The 14,280-nt window shown below is 42.1% G+C and overlaps 1 protein-coding gene and 1 long non-coding RNA gene across 2 annotated transcripts in view; both read left to right on the top strand.

Annotated features, from left to right (window-relative positions):
* The window catches only part of PAFAH1B2 (platelet activating factor acetylhydrolase 1b catalytic subunit 2), a 29,041-nt gene extending 20,961 nt beyond the window's left edge, over window positions 1–8,080 (top strand). The window contains exons 5-6 of the mRNA XM_080688170.1: window positions 297–419; window positions 4,761–8,080. Coding sequence (XP_080544296.1) covers window positions 297–419; window positions 4,761–5,039 — 402 coding nt within the window. The 3' untranslated portion in view covers window positions 5,040–8,080. The remainder of the gene's footprint in view (window positions 1–296; window positions 420–4,760) is intronic.
* A 599-nt stretch (window positions 8,081–8,679) lies between these two features.
* On the top strand, window positions 8,680–12,800 carry LOC308257961. Its single transcript, XR_013961651.1, has 3 exons — window positions 8,680–9,108; window positions 11,912–12,018; window positions 12,284–12,800. It is a non-coding gene; the product is annotated as an uncharacterized lncRNA (long non-coding RNA).
* Window positions 12,801–14,280: the final 1,480 nt, after the last annotated feature.

Below are 14,280 nucleotides of genomic sequence, written 5' to 3'. Positions count from 1 at the left end.
ATTTTTCCCCAGATTTTTTAGATCTCACTTTATTTAAATTTTTTGACATGCACAGGTTTTATTTTTAGACATTGAATTTGTTATGTTTTCTGTATAATTTCTAGATTTTAAGAGATTAGCTTCCAACTCCATGATGATGAAAGAATTCTCTTATTTTCCTTCTGGGAATTTATTTTAATATATATATGAGGTGTGAATCAGTGTTTTAAGGTGATTGCTCAGTTGAAGTTAGTACCATTGAGAAGTTCCTTTATTCCTGGGTATTTACCCCCTCTTTTTTCCCCCCTAAATTCTAGGTCATTGTTGTCTGGGTAGGAACAAACAACCATGAAAATACGGCAGAAGAAGTAGCAGGTGGAATCGAGGCCATCGTACAACTTATCAACACAAGGCAGCCACAGGCCAAAATCATTGTATTGGTATGTAGTCTTTGGGTGGGTGGAGACCTTGATGCGATTGGGTCAGGTGAGGAATCTTTTAGAAATGTGAGGTTCATGAATCTTTAGGTGGAAGCAGTTATGATACTCCTGAGAAACACTTCTCTGATATATTCCATTGTCTTACCGGTCTCATCATTTCCCAGACCAGCTGTGGGGTCATCTTATATCTTCTCATCCTTATTTAGAAGTGGAAACCCTCTTTGTTGTCTCAGGTAGCCTTATTTTTAAAAATTTTTTAACTGTCTTCTAATAATTTTTAAAATTACATATGAGACTTGTCCTAGTCCTGAGTCTCTTTTTATTAGCCCTGAGTTTGAACTAGTTTAAATGTGGTGTTTTCTGTGTCACTGTTAATATGTTAAAGGTGGTGTAGTCATTGGATCTCTGAATTCCCTGACATATCAGAGATTCCATCACTAAGAAAATGGGTACTTCATAGTCTTAACCTTAACAGAAAGTGCTACCCTTTGTAGAGTTAAAGCAGTGAGTCTTCATGGTCTCAGAGACAAACAACAGTCTGTTTCACAGACAAGTGTACCTGTAGATATCCATAGCCCAACTAAAAAAGTATGTTTTAGCAAAATCTGATGTGTTCAGTTCTTGAATTAAATAGTATGAAGAAGATAGGCATTTACTCAAACATGTGAGGACTACTATGTGCAAAGTACTGTCCTAGGTCCTACATACACAAACTGAAAAGACATAGTACTTCTCAAGGAGCTCACAGCCTGGCGGGTGGACAGCAGTATAAAGAGAAATTTATTACACTGTATACTAATGGGAGTAAGGAGAGAATGCTATGTTTTAGACATATAGTTGATGTCTGAGTTTAGTTTTAAAGAATTAATTGGTCTCCAAATGGGGATCAGAAAGAAGAGAAGGCATTACAGAGGACAAAAGAAAATGATCAAAGACTTCATGTATATGTTTGTTGGGTGAGTGAGTGAGGGTGCTAGAAGAATTTCAGGGTTGTCATTGGAAAAGTTTGAGACTAGGATTAAGAGAGAGGCCACAGCCAGGTCATTTCGGAATTTGTATGCCATGTTAAGAGTTTGCATTTTATCTTACAGATGCTGGGGAACCAGGTTTGTTTTTTGTTTGTTTCTTCAAATGTGTTTTTATTGATTTCAGAGAGGAAGGGAGAGGGAGAAAGTAATAGAAACATCAGTGATGAGAGAGAATCATTGATCAGCTGCCTCCTGCCCTCCCCTCACTGGTGGTCAGGCCTGCAACCCATGCATGTGCCCTGACCAAGACTCGAATTGTGACCTCTTGTTTCATAGGTTGACACTCAACCGCTGAGCCACACAGGCCAGGTGCCAGGTCTTTTAAAAATTATTTTTATTATGTGGTATTTTATGTCATTTAATTTACTTACTTATATCTTGCCTTGTTCCAGAAAGGATTATATTGTAGTTATGAGTTCTGAAGTACAGTGCCAAGTACATAGTACTTGCTTAGGACATATTTATTGCATGAAGTTGTTGAATAAATCCTCCATACATATTCTTTAGTTCAATCAGACTTAAATTTGATGTACAGTGGTTCTACCTACAACACTAAAACATTGGCAATAACCTAACCAGTTAACCCCATGGGGGAATGATTGCACAGGCCATTTACATAATAGCATTAATCATATGACAATTATGAAAACTGCATAAAAACAACTTGAGATGTATTTAAGTGAAAAATTCGAATAAACTATGTATCTTTTATTTAGAACTACTTAAAAGTATATATGCAATTGGAAAAGGCAACAATTAAAATCATTGTTGTATGGTAAAGGGATTAGGAACATAATATTTTTTGTTTTTTTTTGTCGTTTTTTTTAAGTGAAAGCAACGTTTATGGAGGGATAGATCGACTCTCTGCAGCAGGGAAGGGGGCCCAAAGCGGGTTGCCTGTGAAGCTTCTTTCTCTCAAGTTTCAAAATCCCATGCCCTTAAGCTAGTCCTGGAAAGCGAGGGTTCCAAGAGAGTGAAAAGCAGGCCAGTGTCCAGAGCTTCTGTTCCAGGTTGTAGCCAGGTGTAGTTCAGTCTCTAAGCTAATTAAAGTCCACTAGTCCATGTGTGGAGTCCCAGATGGCTGTAAGCCACGTGGGCGCAGGGGAGCATGTCCCCTGCCACAGGAGAGCCAGGAACCCAGTGCGCCAGAGAGAGCTGTGTTTGTTTTAACATATTTTAGCAATTACTAATTATTTTAGGGGGGAAAGTCCCATGGCATACCCTGATATTAAGGAAAATATATGCAAATACTTAACTACTTTTCTCATTCTTGCTTGAAAATTTCAGTAGGTATGGTGCCCTGTTCTTGAGGCTTAATCATTCTTTATGGCTTTGACTGCTGTTGTATTATTTGAAAGTCAGAACAAAGTATGTATTTATTGTTCACTGGCCATCCTTCCTGGTTGCTCATTCTAACAGTCATATATAAACTAGAGTTTAGGATGACCTCATCTGTGACTTTTTTTTTAAGAGAAGAAGGAGGAGGGAGAGAGAAAAGCATCAATGTGAGAGTGAAACATTGATCTGCCTCCTGCACGCCCTACTGGGGATCGAGCCTGACCGGGAATCGAACCAGCAACCTTTCCGTGTATGGGACGATGCCCAACTGAGCCACAACGGCCAGGGCTCATCTGTGACATTTTGAGGCGCTTTTAACAAGGATAGAAGAAGATGAATGAGGGTAGCAGAGTCATGATTCTCTTTTGGAACTAAATATAAAATCACACAATAAATTGGTAATCAAGGCCCCCAAATTTTGCTGAAAAAAAAAGTAAAACAGGCATGAACAAGTACTTACTCTGGGCATAATAAAAATTATCTTTTAATAGAATACCCACAAAAAAATCTATTTTTGTGAAATAAGACCTCTTAGTAGAAATAGATGTCATTATTAGCTATTAACCAGCTAAAAAGTTGGGGATGTCTGACAATAATTTTATAGTAGACTTGATGGTTTTTTTTTTTTGGTTTTTTTTTTAAAATATATTTTATTGATTTTTTTACAGAGAGGAAGGGAGAGGGATAGAGAGTTAGAAACATTGATGAGAGAGAAACATCGGTCAGCTGCCTCCTGCACACCCCCTACTGGGGATGTGCCCGCAACCAAGGTACGTGCCCCTGACCGGAATCGAACCCGGGACCCTTCAGTCCGCAGGCCGACGCTCTATCCGCTGAGCCAAACCGGTTTCGGCGGTTTTTTTTGTTGTTGTTGTTTTTTTAAATATATTTTATTGATATTTTACAGAGAGGAAGGGAAAGGGACAGAGAGCCAGAAACATCGACGAGAGAGGAACATCGATCAGCTGCCTCCTGCACACCCCCCACTGGGGACGTGCCCACAACCAAGGCACATGCCCCTGACCGGAACCGAACCCGGGATCCCCCAGTCCGCAGGCCGACGCTCTATCCACCGAGCCAAACCGGTTTCGGCTAGACTTGATGGTTTTTAAAGGCCATTTCTAGTTTGAGATGATAAAACCTTGCTCTTATCATATAAGACCAGGCTTTTATTTATTATAGAAGGACAGATACCTGCTTTATCTGAAAAGCATATTAGATCATTAACATATAAGTTAAAAACAAATTTAGGACACATCTCTGTTTTAACCTACCAGATATTTTGTGTCTCTGGTTCATCAAGACAGCATTTGTTCCAACTCTATTTCTCATGTGCAGTCGTGTAGGTTCCATGTGGCATTAACAAATAGATGTGTATTTGAGCTAGATTATTCTAGTGACTGTGTTGAGAAAGATGTGAAGGAAAGACAACATTGGACATAGAAAGACCAGTCAGGAGATTTTACATTAATGGAGGTGTGAATAACTAGCTATAACAGTGTATATAATCAGAATGGATTAGAAAAATGTTTGGGATTTAAAAGCTGAGTAATTTAATGATAAATAGATAAGGTATGTGGGTGAGAGACTCGGGGGTGTTGGAATGACCAGTTGATACAAAGAATGTAGAAGGAGCATAGTTTGGGGGAAGTTGGGCATGTGAACTTGGGAGTGCCGCAGGAGCATTCAAGTTTACTTTTGTAGCTGATGTTCAGAAGCTCTAGGGAGAGATCTGGGCCAAAGTTTTTAGACTGGGAAGAATAGTGAGCCAAGGAGACGACCCTAAGAATATCAATGATTCATGGACAGGAGGAGGAAGAGGAACTCCTGGAGAGACTGAGAAGGGATGGTCAGAGAACTTTTATCTAAACCAAGCTGGTCCAGTGTTTCAGAAATCAAAGGTGTAGCAAGTGCCAAATAAGTAGACATAGCAAGAGACTCTTCTCATCTTATGTTCTTTTCTGCTCTGCCCCAGGGTTTGTTACCTCGAGGTGAGAAGCCCAACCCTTTGAGGCAAAAAAATGCCAAGGTGAACCAGCTCCTCAAGGTTTCCCTGCCAAAGCTTGCCAATGTTCAGCTCCTGGATACAGATGGGGGCTTCGTGCACTCGGACGGTGCCATCTCCTGCCACGACATGTTTGATTTTCTGCATCTCACAGGAGGGGGCTACGCAAAGATCTGCAAACCCCTCCATGAACTGATCATGCAGTTGTTGGAGGAAACACCTGAGGAGAAACAAACCACCATTGCCTGACTGGCTCCCATCAGTATTCATTGCATCCCCGCTTCCTCAGATCAGTTATGTCACTGGCACTATGGAATCCTCTTTCCTAAGGCACTTTGCGTTGTAGAATGTTCCTGGATGTTCATATCTAGTGTTTGAAAGGGAGGAGGGATTGAAACTGGTCCTGTACATAGGTTTGTTTGACACAGGAGAAAAATTAGTTAAGAAAGATGGTTGTTTAAATTCATTTGAAACCAGAAGGGGACTTTTTAGTTGTATGTGTGACACATTTATTGAACTATCACTGTTTCACCTAGAATGACATCAAGCCTAAGTACTGAACAAAATGAAGATTCTTTTCTTGGCCTTTCTTTCTGTGGATTATGTCATATATAATAATGATCAGAATCACACCTACTTGGCTTTAAAACATGTTTTTTCCCAGTTTTTAAGGTTCATAATTTAGCCTTTTGTTTTTATTTTCCTTTATTCATGTATTCTCAATGTTTTGACATATAACATCAGATTGGACATACTTGTCATTCAAATATGGGAGATGCTATAGTTACAAGTGGGTTTGTTCCACTGTCTTATCTTTCCCAGGCTTAGCAGTGAAGAATAGGTTTTGCCCCAATTGGGGTACTCTGTGGTGGGTATTATTTTTATGCTGCTGAATATCATGTCTGTAATAGACCCATGCATGCATCCTTTGCTCCTTTTTTGGAGGGGTCCTTGCTGATGTTACCAGCTTTAATACATTTTTGACCTAGGAGCTCTGTTGCTGGGTGTGTAAGTTCCCAGCCAGTTACTCTCATGATATTCTGATGTGACTCATTCTTGTGTGGTGTTCTGCGCTAGAGTCTGTGTAGTGCTATCCAGATCCAGAGTGGTTTGTTTGGTTTGCTTTTCCCTTAGAATCTGTTACAGTTTCTTTCCTTTTTTTTTTGGTGGGGGGCTTGGGGAGGATCAGGATCAGACCTCTTCTATTTTTCATTCCATAAGCCCTGGCATTATTTCAAGTTTTTTAGTATCTTAAGGTGTATATTTTATTTTTGTATTGTCTTAGTTTTTAAATTATATCAGTCCAGAAAAGTTTGGCCTTTTCTCATGAGGAAACAAGTGGAACTGTTCTTCAGAATAAATATCCTACTTGATTCCTCCCCCTCCCCCATCTCAGGCTTGTTTAACTTTCAGGATTTCTTCCTAATGTATCTTCTGAGAATTTCTTTCAAGAGAGCTCTTTATTATCTGAATGGTTTGAGCTACAAGAACTGCCATTTTAAAACAAGGGGACAGTGGATGGTTTTTGTTTAGTGAACTATGAAATGTATACAAACTGGATCTACAAACAGATATTTTAAACTGGACCAGGTAGATATTAAAGTAGCCCATCCATTTTTTGCTCTGCAGTGATTTTGCTTAACATTCTGGTTCAGTAACTAAGGTGTATGCTTCATGTCTGCTTGCCAGGCAGATAGCAGTGCTTTGGGGGGCAGGGGGCGGGGTGCTGATTTGTGCTGAGCCAGTCCTGGTTGAGGGATAGAGCTTGAGCTGATGTGTTCTTTTTTTGTCAAGCCTCTTTCTAGGAATTTTATTATTTTTTGTCTTTTTAAGAAAAAAATACATACTTTTCTGAATGTATCATGTCTTCATTAACAAGAAAGTACACATGGTGTTTACTAAACTTGTTTACTATTTTAAAGTTTTCTTTTTATTTTTAGTAACCCAGGTTCTTGAATTTTTCAAGACAGATTTTTTTTTTTTTTCTTAGCTTGGGTAAAGTTCTAGGGAGAATAACTGATTAAGCCACAATTTTGTGTGTGAAAAGACAGTTTCCTTTCCAGGTCTTCTGTTTGTCAGAGGGTGGGAGTCTGAGGGTGCTCCAGCCGCAGAGGATTCAGTGTCCCTGTGTGTGCTGGCCTTCAGCTCCTGTGCTCATGTGTACAGACCTGAGATATCACTGCATTTTCTACTTACCGGAGCTGTTCAAGCAATAGTATTTGAAACACTAGCCTCGTAAATAAAAGTCTGCCCCATTGCTAATGTGCAGATATTGAGTCCGCTTTCATTTCATGCCAGCACTGCCTCAGGCAGAAAGTGTTCATCTAGGTGTCCCCAAAAATGAATAAAGGCATTGTTTATTAAAATACACTTCATTTTCAAACTTGAGCTATCAGCTGTTAAAGTTTGTATATATTTTTGGGGAACACCCTGTATTTTTCTTTCATCGACATCCCAGTTTGCTACAGTGACAGAACTTAATGCTTAGTCTTTGGACCTCTCCCTCTCCCTCTCCTTCTTCCTCCCCTCTCTCCTCCCTCCTATATATAAATTTAATGCACTGTCCAGGTGAAATGTCCTAGTTGTCATTATGATTAAGGGGCCAATTTTGCAGAGGTATTATTCTGTTCCTCTACCAGCAGATTTTAAGTCCTTTGCCCATCCATTCCTGCTACATTAAGTAGCAGCTGGTGATGACACTAGAACGATTTCTACGGTTGCATCTTGAATGTGGCAGGTGAAAGATGTACTGCCAGGGGTGATCTTGGACCTGTTGTTTTGCTGTCATAATATTCTAGACTGTCACGGCCTTTTTGGACTATATCTTTTGTCAAAAACCTGAACCCACACAAAACATCTGGAGTAGCTTATGCCCTGCTGTTATGAATTCTGTCTCATTGTTAAATTCCAAATTTATTTTTTCAGCCTAGTCACTGTTTACAGTTGTCTGCTAAAGCCTGAAATATTGTCTGTGCTGTGGTGTATGAGCATTGCCAGTTTATATTTATTGCAGTGAAGAAACTGAAAACATTGAAATCGTGGGCATGTCCACGTTATTAAGTCTGTGTGAGTGCATGTGGGAGAAGTGAGTTGGGGTCTCTTGAAAGGAGGCTTTTTGGAGTGGGGTCTCCCAGCTTCTTGTTGGTGTTCCTGCTTGGGGATCACTGCTGCTAGCGGACTGGACCTCCCCGGCGCAAGTCTGTGATTCTGCTTTGGCAAAGTTTCATTGACCAGTGAACTCATTCTGTTGTAGTGCATATTTCAATATAAATGTAAACATTTCACTTAAACTTGCTGTCTTTCTGCCTCCTTTATCATCGTTTGAGGGGAGAAAAGAAGGGGTGGGGTTTTTCCTACCATCTCACAAGCCAATTGGATACTTAGATTATCCTGTTTCTTTTCTGCGTGAATGCACCAAGCTGACCCTTATTAATCTCCTTAATGGTGTAGGCTGGTAGGGTGGGATGAGCAGATACAAGGAATCCTGAGTAGGTATATGGGAAAATTGTTAAAGAAAATGTTTCAGATTGGTTAAGAATATCTGTTGGTTAAAAACAGAATTAACTTTTAAATGATTAATTGGTCTTTTGACTCTCATTTCAATCTTTAGAATTTATTCACATTTAAATGTCTCAGTTTCCACTGTTTCTCCATTTCTCACATTAATAATCACCAGTTTTCTGTTTTACAGTGGAATATTACATAATGTGACTATGGAGCCCAAGACAGGAAACTTGAACACAGTTCTCATCTATTTCCCTCGCCTCCCCAAGCCGAAACACCGGCCCCACGTGCAGCCTCTTTAGAGTGTTACGACTAGAACAAGGTTCACTTGCTCAACTGACCATCAGGGCCTGTCCTGATGACTAACCACACCCACCCCAGCAGTAAGAACAGAAATTGCTATGTCATATGTTTTTAGCAGCTGAATATGTCTGTGGTTTTTGTAACATTCACCTTTATTACTCTTAAGTGCAGCGATGCTATTGGTCACAATGGCTTACTCGTAGAAGAGGACATAATTGGGAGATATTAAACTGAGGTGTTTTTGTTTTTTTGTTTGCCCTCCCTGCATATCTAATCATACCATTTCCTCCCACCCCTTGCCTTTGTGAGCTACTTGCAGATTCCCTAGATCACAGAGCAGCGGGAAAGCAGCCTGCGTCATGGGCTTTGTTGACTGTGTCCACACTCTCCCCTGGGAACCTCTTCCATGGCCTTAGCAGTGTGGTAGGAGGGAACGCCCTTACCACATCTACTTGGGAAAAACTGACAAAACCAGCAGGAGAATCCATCTACTTTTTCCCAGCCATGATGGGTAAAATTTTGGTTTTTTAATCCTCACCCAAGGACATGCTTAGAGAGAGAGAAAAAAAAACATTGATGTAATAGGGAAACATCAATCTGTTGCCTTCTGCACACACCCCTACCGGGGATCAAACCTGCAACTGAGGTATGTGTCCTGACGGGGAATTGGGCCAGCAACCTTTTGGTGTACAGGACGATGCTCATCCTATTTAGCCACACTTGCCGGGCTGATGGGTGAAATCTTAACTCAGCTACATATTTTTTCATAGTCACGAAGCAAAGATCTTAAATGTATAACAGTCTTTTTGGTTTTTTAATATTTTTAACTTTTTTCCTTAGGAAGGGAGAGGAAGAAATATTAATATGAAAGAGAAACTGATCACTTGCCTCCCTTACATGCCCTTAACAGGCTGAAGCAGTGACCTTTCAGTGCACAGGACGGGACAACACTCCACCAACTGAGCCATACTGGCCAGGGCCATCATCCTTTTTTTGGCCTGGTTTTATGTTATACCTCTTGCATTTTGCTTACTTGCTGGCTTATTTTAGTTTAACTCAGCACATCAAAATACAGGGTGGGACAAAAGTAGATTTATAGGTGTTCATATGAAAAATAATACAATCCTATATAATAATCCTATATAATAAAAGGCTAATATGCAAATTGTCCCCTCAACCAGAAGTTCAACCGGGAGTTTGACCAGGGGGCAGGGCGGGCTGGCCAACTGCCCGTGGCCCCTACCCCCGATGGCTCAGCCAATTGGGGTGGGCTGGCTGGACCCCACCCGTGCACCAATTTGTGCACCAGGCCTCTATATATAAAAGGCTAAGCGATCATCCAACCGGTAGCTATGACACGCAATGACCACCAGGGGGTAGATGCTCAACATAGGGGCTGCTGAGCTGCAGTGACTTGGTAGCTGCAGTTCTCTGGTGACTCACCCTGGAACCAGAGAGGAGGGAGCCTGATTCCAGGGTGCATCACCTGAGAACTGCCCTCTCGCAATCCGGAACCCCTCGGGGGATGTCAGAGAGCCGGTTTTGGCCCAATCCCCACAGGCCCGGCCAAGGAACCCCACCTGCCGGAGGGACCCCGCTCACTCCACAGATGCCCTTCAAGCCACAGCACTGGCAGCTGGCTGGGGAGGGACCACAGGAGGCTGGCACCAGGGCATGTCTGGCCTGTCTTGCCCAGTCCCAGCCAGGGATTAATTTCAATGTGCACGAATCCGTGCACCGGGGCACTAGTGATCAATAAAAGTACAAGAGTAAACTTTCATGAATTCATTATTATAAACCTACTTTTGTCCTACCCTTATGTGTCAAAAAACACTATATAGAAATATATTTTACACACTGATCAAGCTTCAACAGCACACCTGTAAGGAATTCATGACTCAGTATATTGCAGCATGCTAATTTATAACCACTGATAGCTCAAGATATTAAATATAATGTCCTCTCCATGACCTGGCCCTCTTCAGTTCATATCTACACACCCCTTACTTTGAACTTTCTTGCCAATAGTATTGAACTTTGAGTATGCCTTTGCCCCAGAGATCCCCTCCTGTCTGGAATATGCTCCACCTACTCATCTTTTAAGAATTCCTCAGGGACACCTCCTGGAGTGTTTTCTGATTTCTCTTTCCAGCACTGATCTGTACTAGTAGGTCTCTCTCATCTCTGAGTTCCCATAATACCTTGTGTAAATTTTTTTTTTTTAACTATGCTTTTATTGATTTTAGAGAGAGGAAGGGAGAGGGATAGAGAGGTAGAAATGTCAATGGGCTGCTTCCTGCACACCCCTACTGGGGATTGAGCCCATATCCTGGGCACATGCCCTGACCAGGTTCATGGGCCGACACTCAACCACTGACCCACACCGGCCGGGCCTGTGTAAATCTTTTATCATGGAACTTATCACTCTGTATTATATGCTTACCTATTTATACTCTAGATAATGAATTCTGTAAGAACAGAGAATGGCCCACCAGTGTGGCTCAGTGGTTTAGCGTTAACCTAGGAGGTTAAGGTTTGATTCCTGGTCAGGGTATATGCCTGGGTTTTGGGCTCAATCCCCAATCGGGGGTGTGCGGGAGGCAGCCGATCGAGGATTCTCTCTCATTATTGATGTTTCCGTCTCTCTCTCTCCCTCTCCCTTCCTCTCTCTGAAATAATAAAAACTTTTTTTTTAAAGGAACAGAATGTGTTTTAAGCGTCTTTGTGTTCCCAGCACCTAGCTTAGTAATTAGTACAAACTAGGCACTGAATAAATGAAAGAATTAATAGGGGATTGTTTTGTTCATGCTCTTCTAGCCAGTAACTGTCAGAATTGAAACTGGAATACAAATTTTGACTACAGTTCCTGCTTTTTCAATGGTACCATGCTTCTGCTTGTGAGAAACAATAAACATTTTTGCTAGTAATAAATAAGGGCAAACAAAATTCACTTGAGAATAACAAAAAAGGTGCAGTACAGACCTATAGAAAAATTTTTGAGACATTTTCTGGAATTTTTTGAGTATCACTAGACAGAATTAATAGATAGTTTTATAGGAAAAGTGAATCTAGAAGAAAAAGCTTGGCTGGTTCAGAGGAACAAAGGTATTGTGAATGAAAAAATAACCTTGGGGAAGGCTCTGAGGACCAGTGAAACACACAAGAAGCTATGGGATGTGGCCTGTATCTGAGCGTGAATAGAGGGGACTCTTTATTATGGAGAACAACTTTGAATAAACTAGATAGCTGCACATGATCTTTATTTTTCTTTTTTGTTAACCCTCACCTGAGGCTATTTTTCCATTGATTTTTAGAGAGAGTGGAAGGGAGAAGGAGAGCCACATCAATGTGAGAGAGATATATGGATTGTTTGCCTCTTGCACTTGCCCTGACCAGGGCCTGGATCAAGCCTGCAACTGAGGTATGTGCCCTTTGACCAGAATCAAACTCTAGATCCTTCATTCCGGGGGCCAACGTTCTATGCACTGAGCCAAGTGGTTGGGGCTCCACATGATCTTCAGATACAACCAGAGAGGAGGAGTATCTAAAAGGCTCTCAGCTGCACCTTCTGATTTCTAGCTAGAGACCCATGCTTGCTTGAAACAGGAGGATGGCTGGCTCATTATTATCAGTGATCTTTGGAGACACAGATTGAGTTGATCAATTATTTATCTGCTTGTTTTCAGCAACCTGATGACCAGCCTCATTTTCTGGAAAGCTCTGATGTCGGTTCCATCACATGGCCACAGGGAAGCAGATGCAGGGCCTGCATCTATTTCCTGGTCGGATGGGAAAGCCCGGTTTAGGAAATGGAAAGTGGCTAATGTCCCTGGCAGAAAGTCCTGCCCATTTAGTCAAAACTGCTCTCTCTTGACTCATCTCCTCCCCTTGACAGTCGTTCAGGACGATGAATGCCACTAAGTCCAGCTCTGCTGTGACATTTAGGACGGTGGAGATGAGACATGCTCCTGAAGGCTCAGAAAGTTTGACTTGCCCGGCTGATGTGGCTCAGGGGTTGAGCATCGACCCAGGAACAGAGAGATCACGGTTTGATTCCAGGTCAGGGCACATGCCTGGGTTGCAGGCTCCATGCCCAGAGAGGGGCATGCAGGAGGCAGCCAATCGATGATGTTTCTCTCATGGATGTTTATCTCTCTCTAAAAAATAATAAAATAAATTTTTAATAAAAAGTTTGATTTGCCTAAGATGTGCAATACAGGGCTTTAAACCTACACCTTTCTGATAAAGTCCTTACTTTTTCCATAATACCATGAAGCTGTGTGACATGTTTGAGACCTTATCCCCAGAAAGACAGTTTATTCTGTCTCTTCAGCTGATTCCCAATCTATATGCATCCAGTGTTCACAGCTCTTGAAGGGAAGATACAAGGGCAGCCTGGGAAAAGTGAACTTACAGGACGGGAAGGAGTGCTGTCCTCTCGCTGCCAGGGCTGCCTGTGCCCAGGGTATTTTTATTTGAGCTCCAAGTAGATAAACTGAGCCCTTTTTATGGCCACAATGAAAACAGGGAACTTCAAGTCCATTTTTTTCCAGAGGGGTTCGTTTTCTCTGGGTTAAAGTTAACCATTACTTAATTTTAAAGTGCTGTTTGATTCTGCCCCCCATCCACAAGCATAGCCACTCCCTAACCCCCAGGTTCCTAAATGATTGATGGAATGCAGCTAACCCCTTTACTGTGATTCTTACTGTGCCCTGCTCTTCCTGCCGCATTCAGGTCGTTTAACAGTACCCCTGACCCAGGGGAAGCTTTTCTTCCTGTCCTCTTGCTCCAACCTTGAAATCCTGTGGCTTAGAATGGAGCCAGACCCATGCAAAACTGGGAACCTTGTCAGCTGCCTGCTGAATGGTCCCATTTCCTAGGTCCTTTTTCTACTCTGGCTGGGAAGGATGGCCCACAGGGAATAGAAGAAAGTTGCCTGAGCCTTGTGACCCACCCTGCCCCCTTCACCAGGGCTGGCATTGGGCTTTTTACATAATGTGGGAGAATGCAGTAGCTTGGACCTGCACAGAGGGCCAAGGAGCTTCCTGAGGCCTTGCCTTCCCTTTGAGGCCGAGCACTGCCCTTTTATGTTGACGCTACAGGCAACAAAAAGGCTTTCTCTCCACTCAGGGCTGCCAGACCTCAGAAAGGGCCTATTCACAACTGGGTTGCTTGCTGTTCCCTGCGTGGGGGGTGGTAGAGCCAGGCTGAAGAAAGGCCTACCCCTTGAAAACAGGAAGAAAATCTGGGGTTGCTGCTCTCCTATCTGAATACTCATGGTGCTGAGGATTCAAAGGTTAGGACGTTGAGATTTTGCAAAAGGGAAGAATCCCCTCTGGATTTATTTGAATAGACTTCTCCCAAGATACTGCCAGGAGAAAGGGGACAAACAGAAATATTGATAGTTCACAATCATTTGGCCCCAAAGCAGTGGTTCTCAGAATTCACTGTACATAGCAAACTTCCGGAGTGCCTGCTAAAAATACAGTTGCATGGGCTCCACCCCCAGAAACGGATTCAATACCTGTAGTGTCTGGATTTGCAGTATAAACAGGCCTAGGGGCACATTTTGTTAGAATAGCCTAAGAGATAGACTTGGAATGCTTCTCCCCAGGTTCCCCAGCCCCAGCCCCAGCCTGGGCTTATTCAATGTGGTCACAGCACCAACCATCCTATTGCAGAG

The sequence above is a fragment of the Plecotus auritus genome (assembly GCF_963455305.1).
Source record: "Plecotus auritus genome assembly, chromosome: 9".
In the NCBI taxonomy this organism is placed as follows: Eukaryota; Metazoa; Chordata; class Mammalia; order Chiroptera; family Vespertilionidae; genus Plecotus; species Plecotus auritus.
The sequence above is the reverse complement of the archived record's forward strand: the minus strand, read 5'-3'. Positions and strand labels throughout refer to the sequence as shown.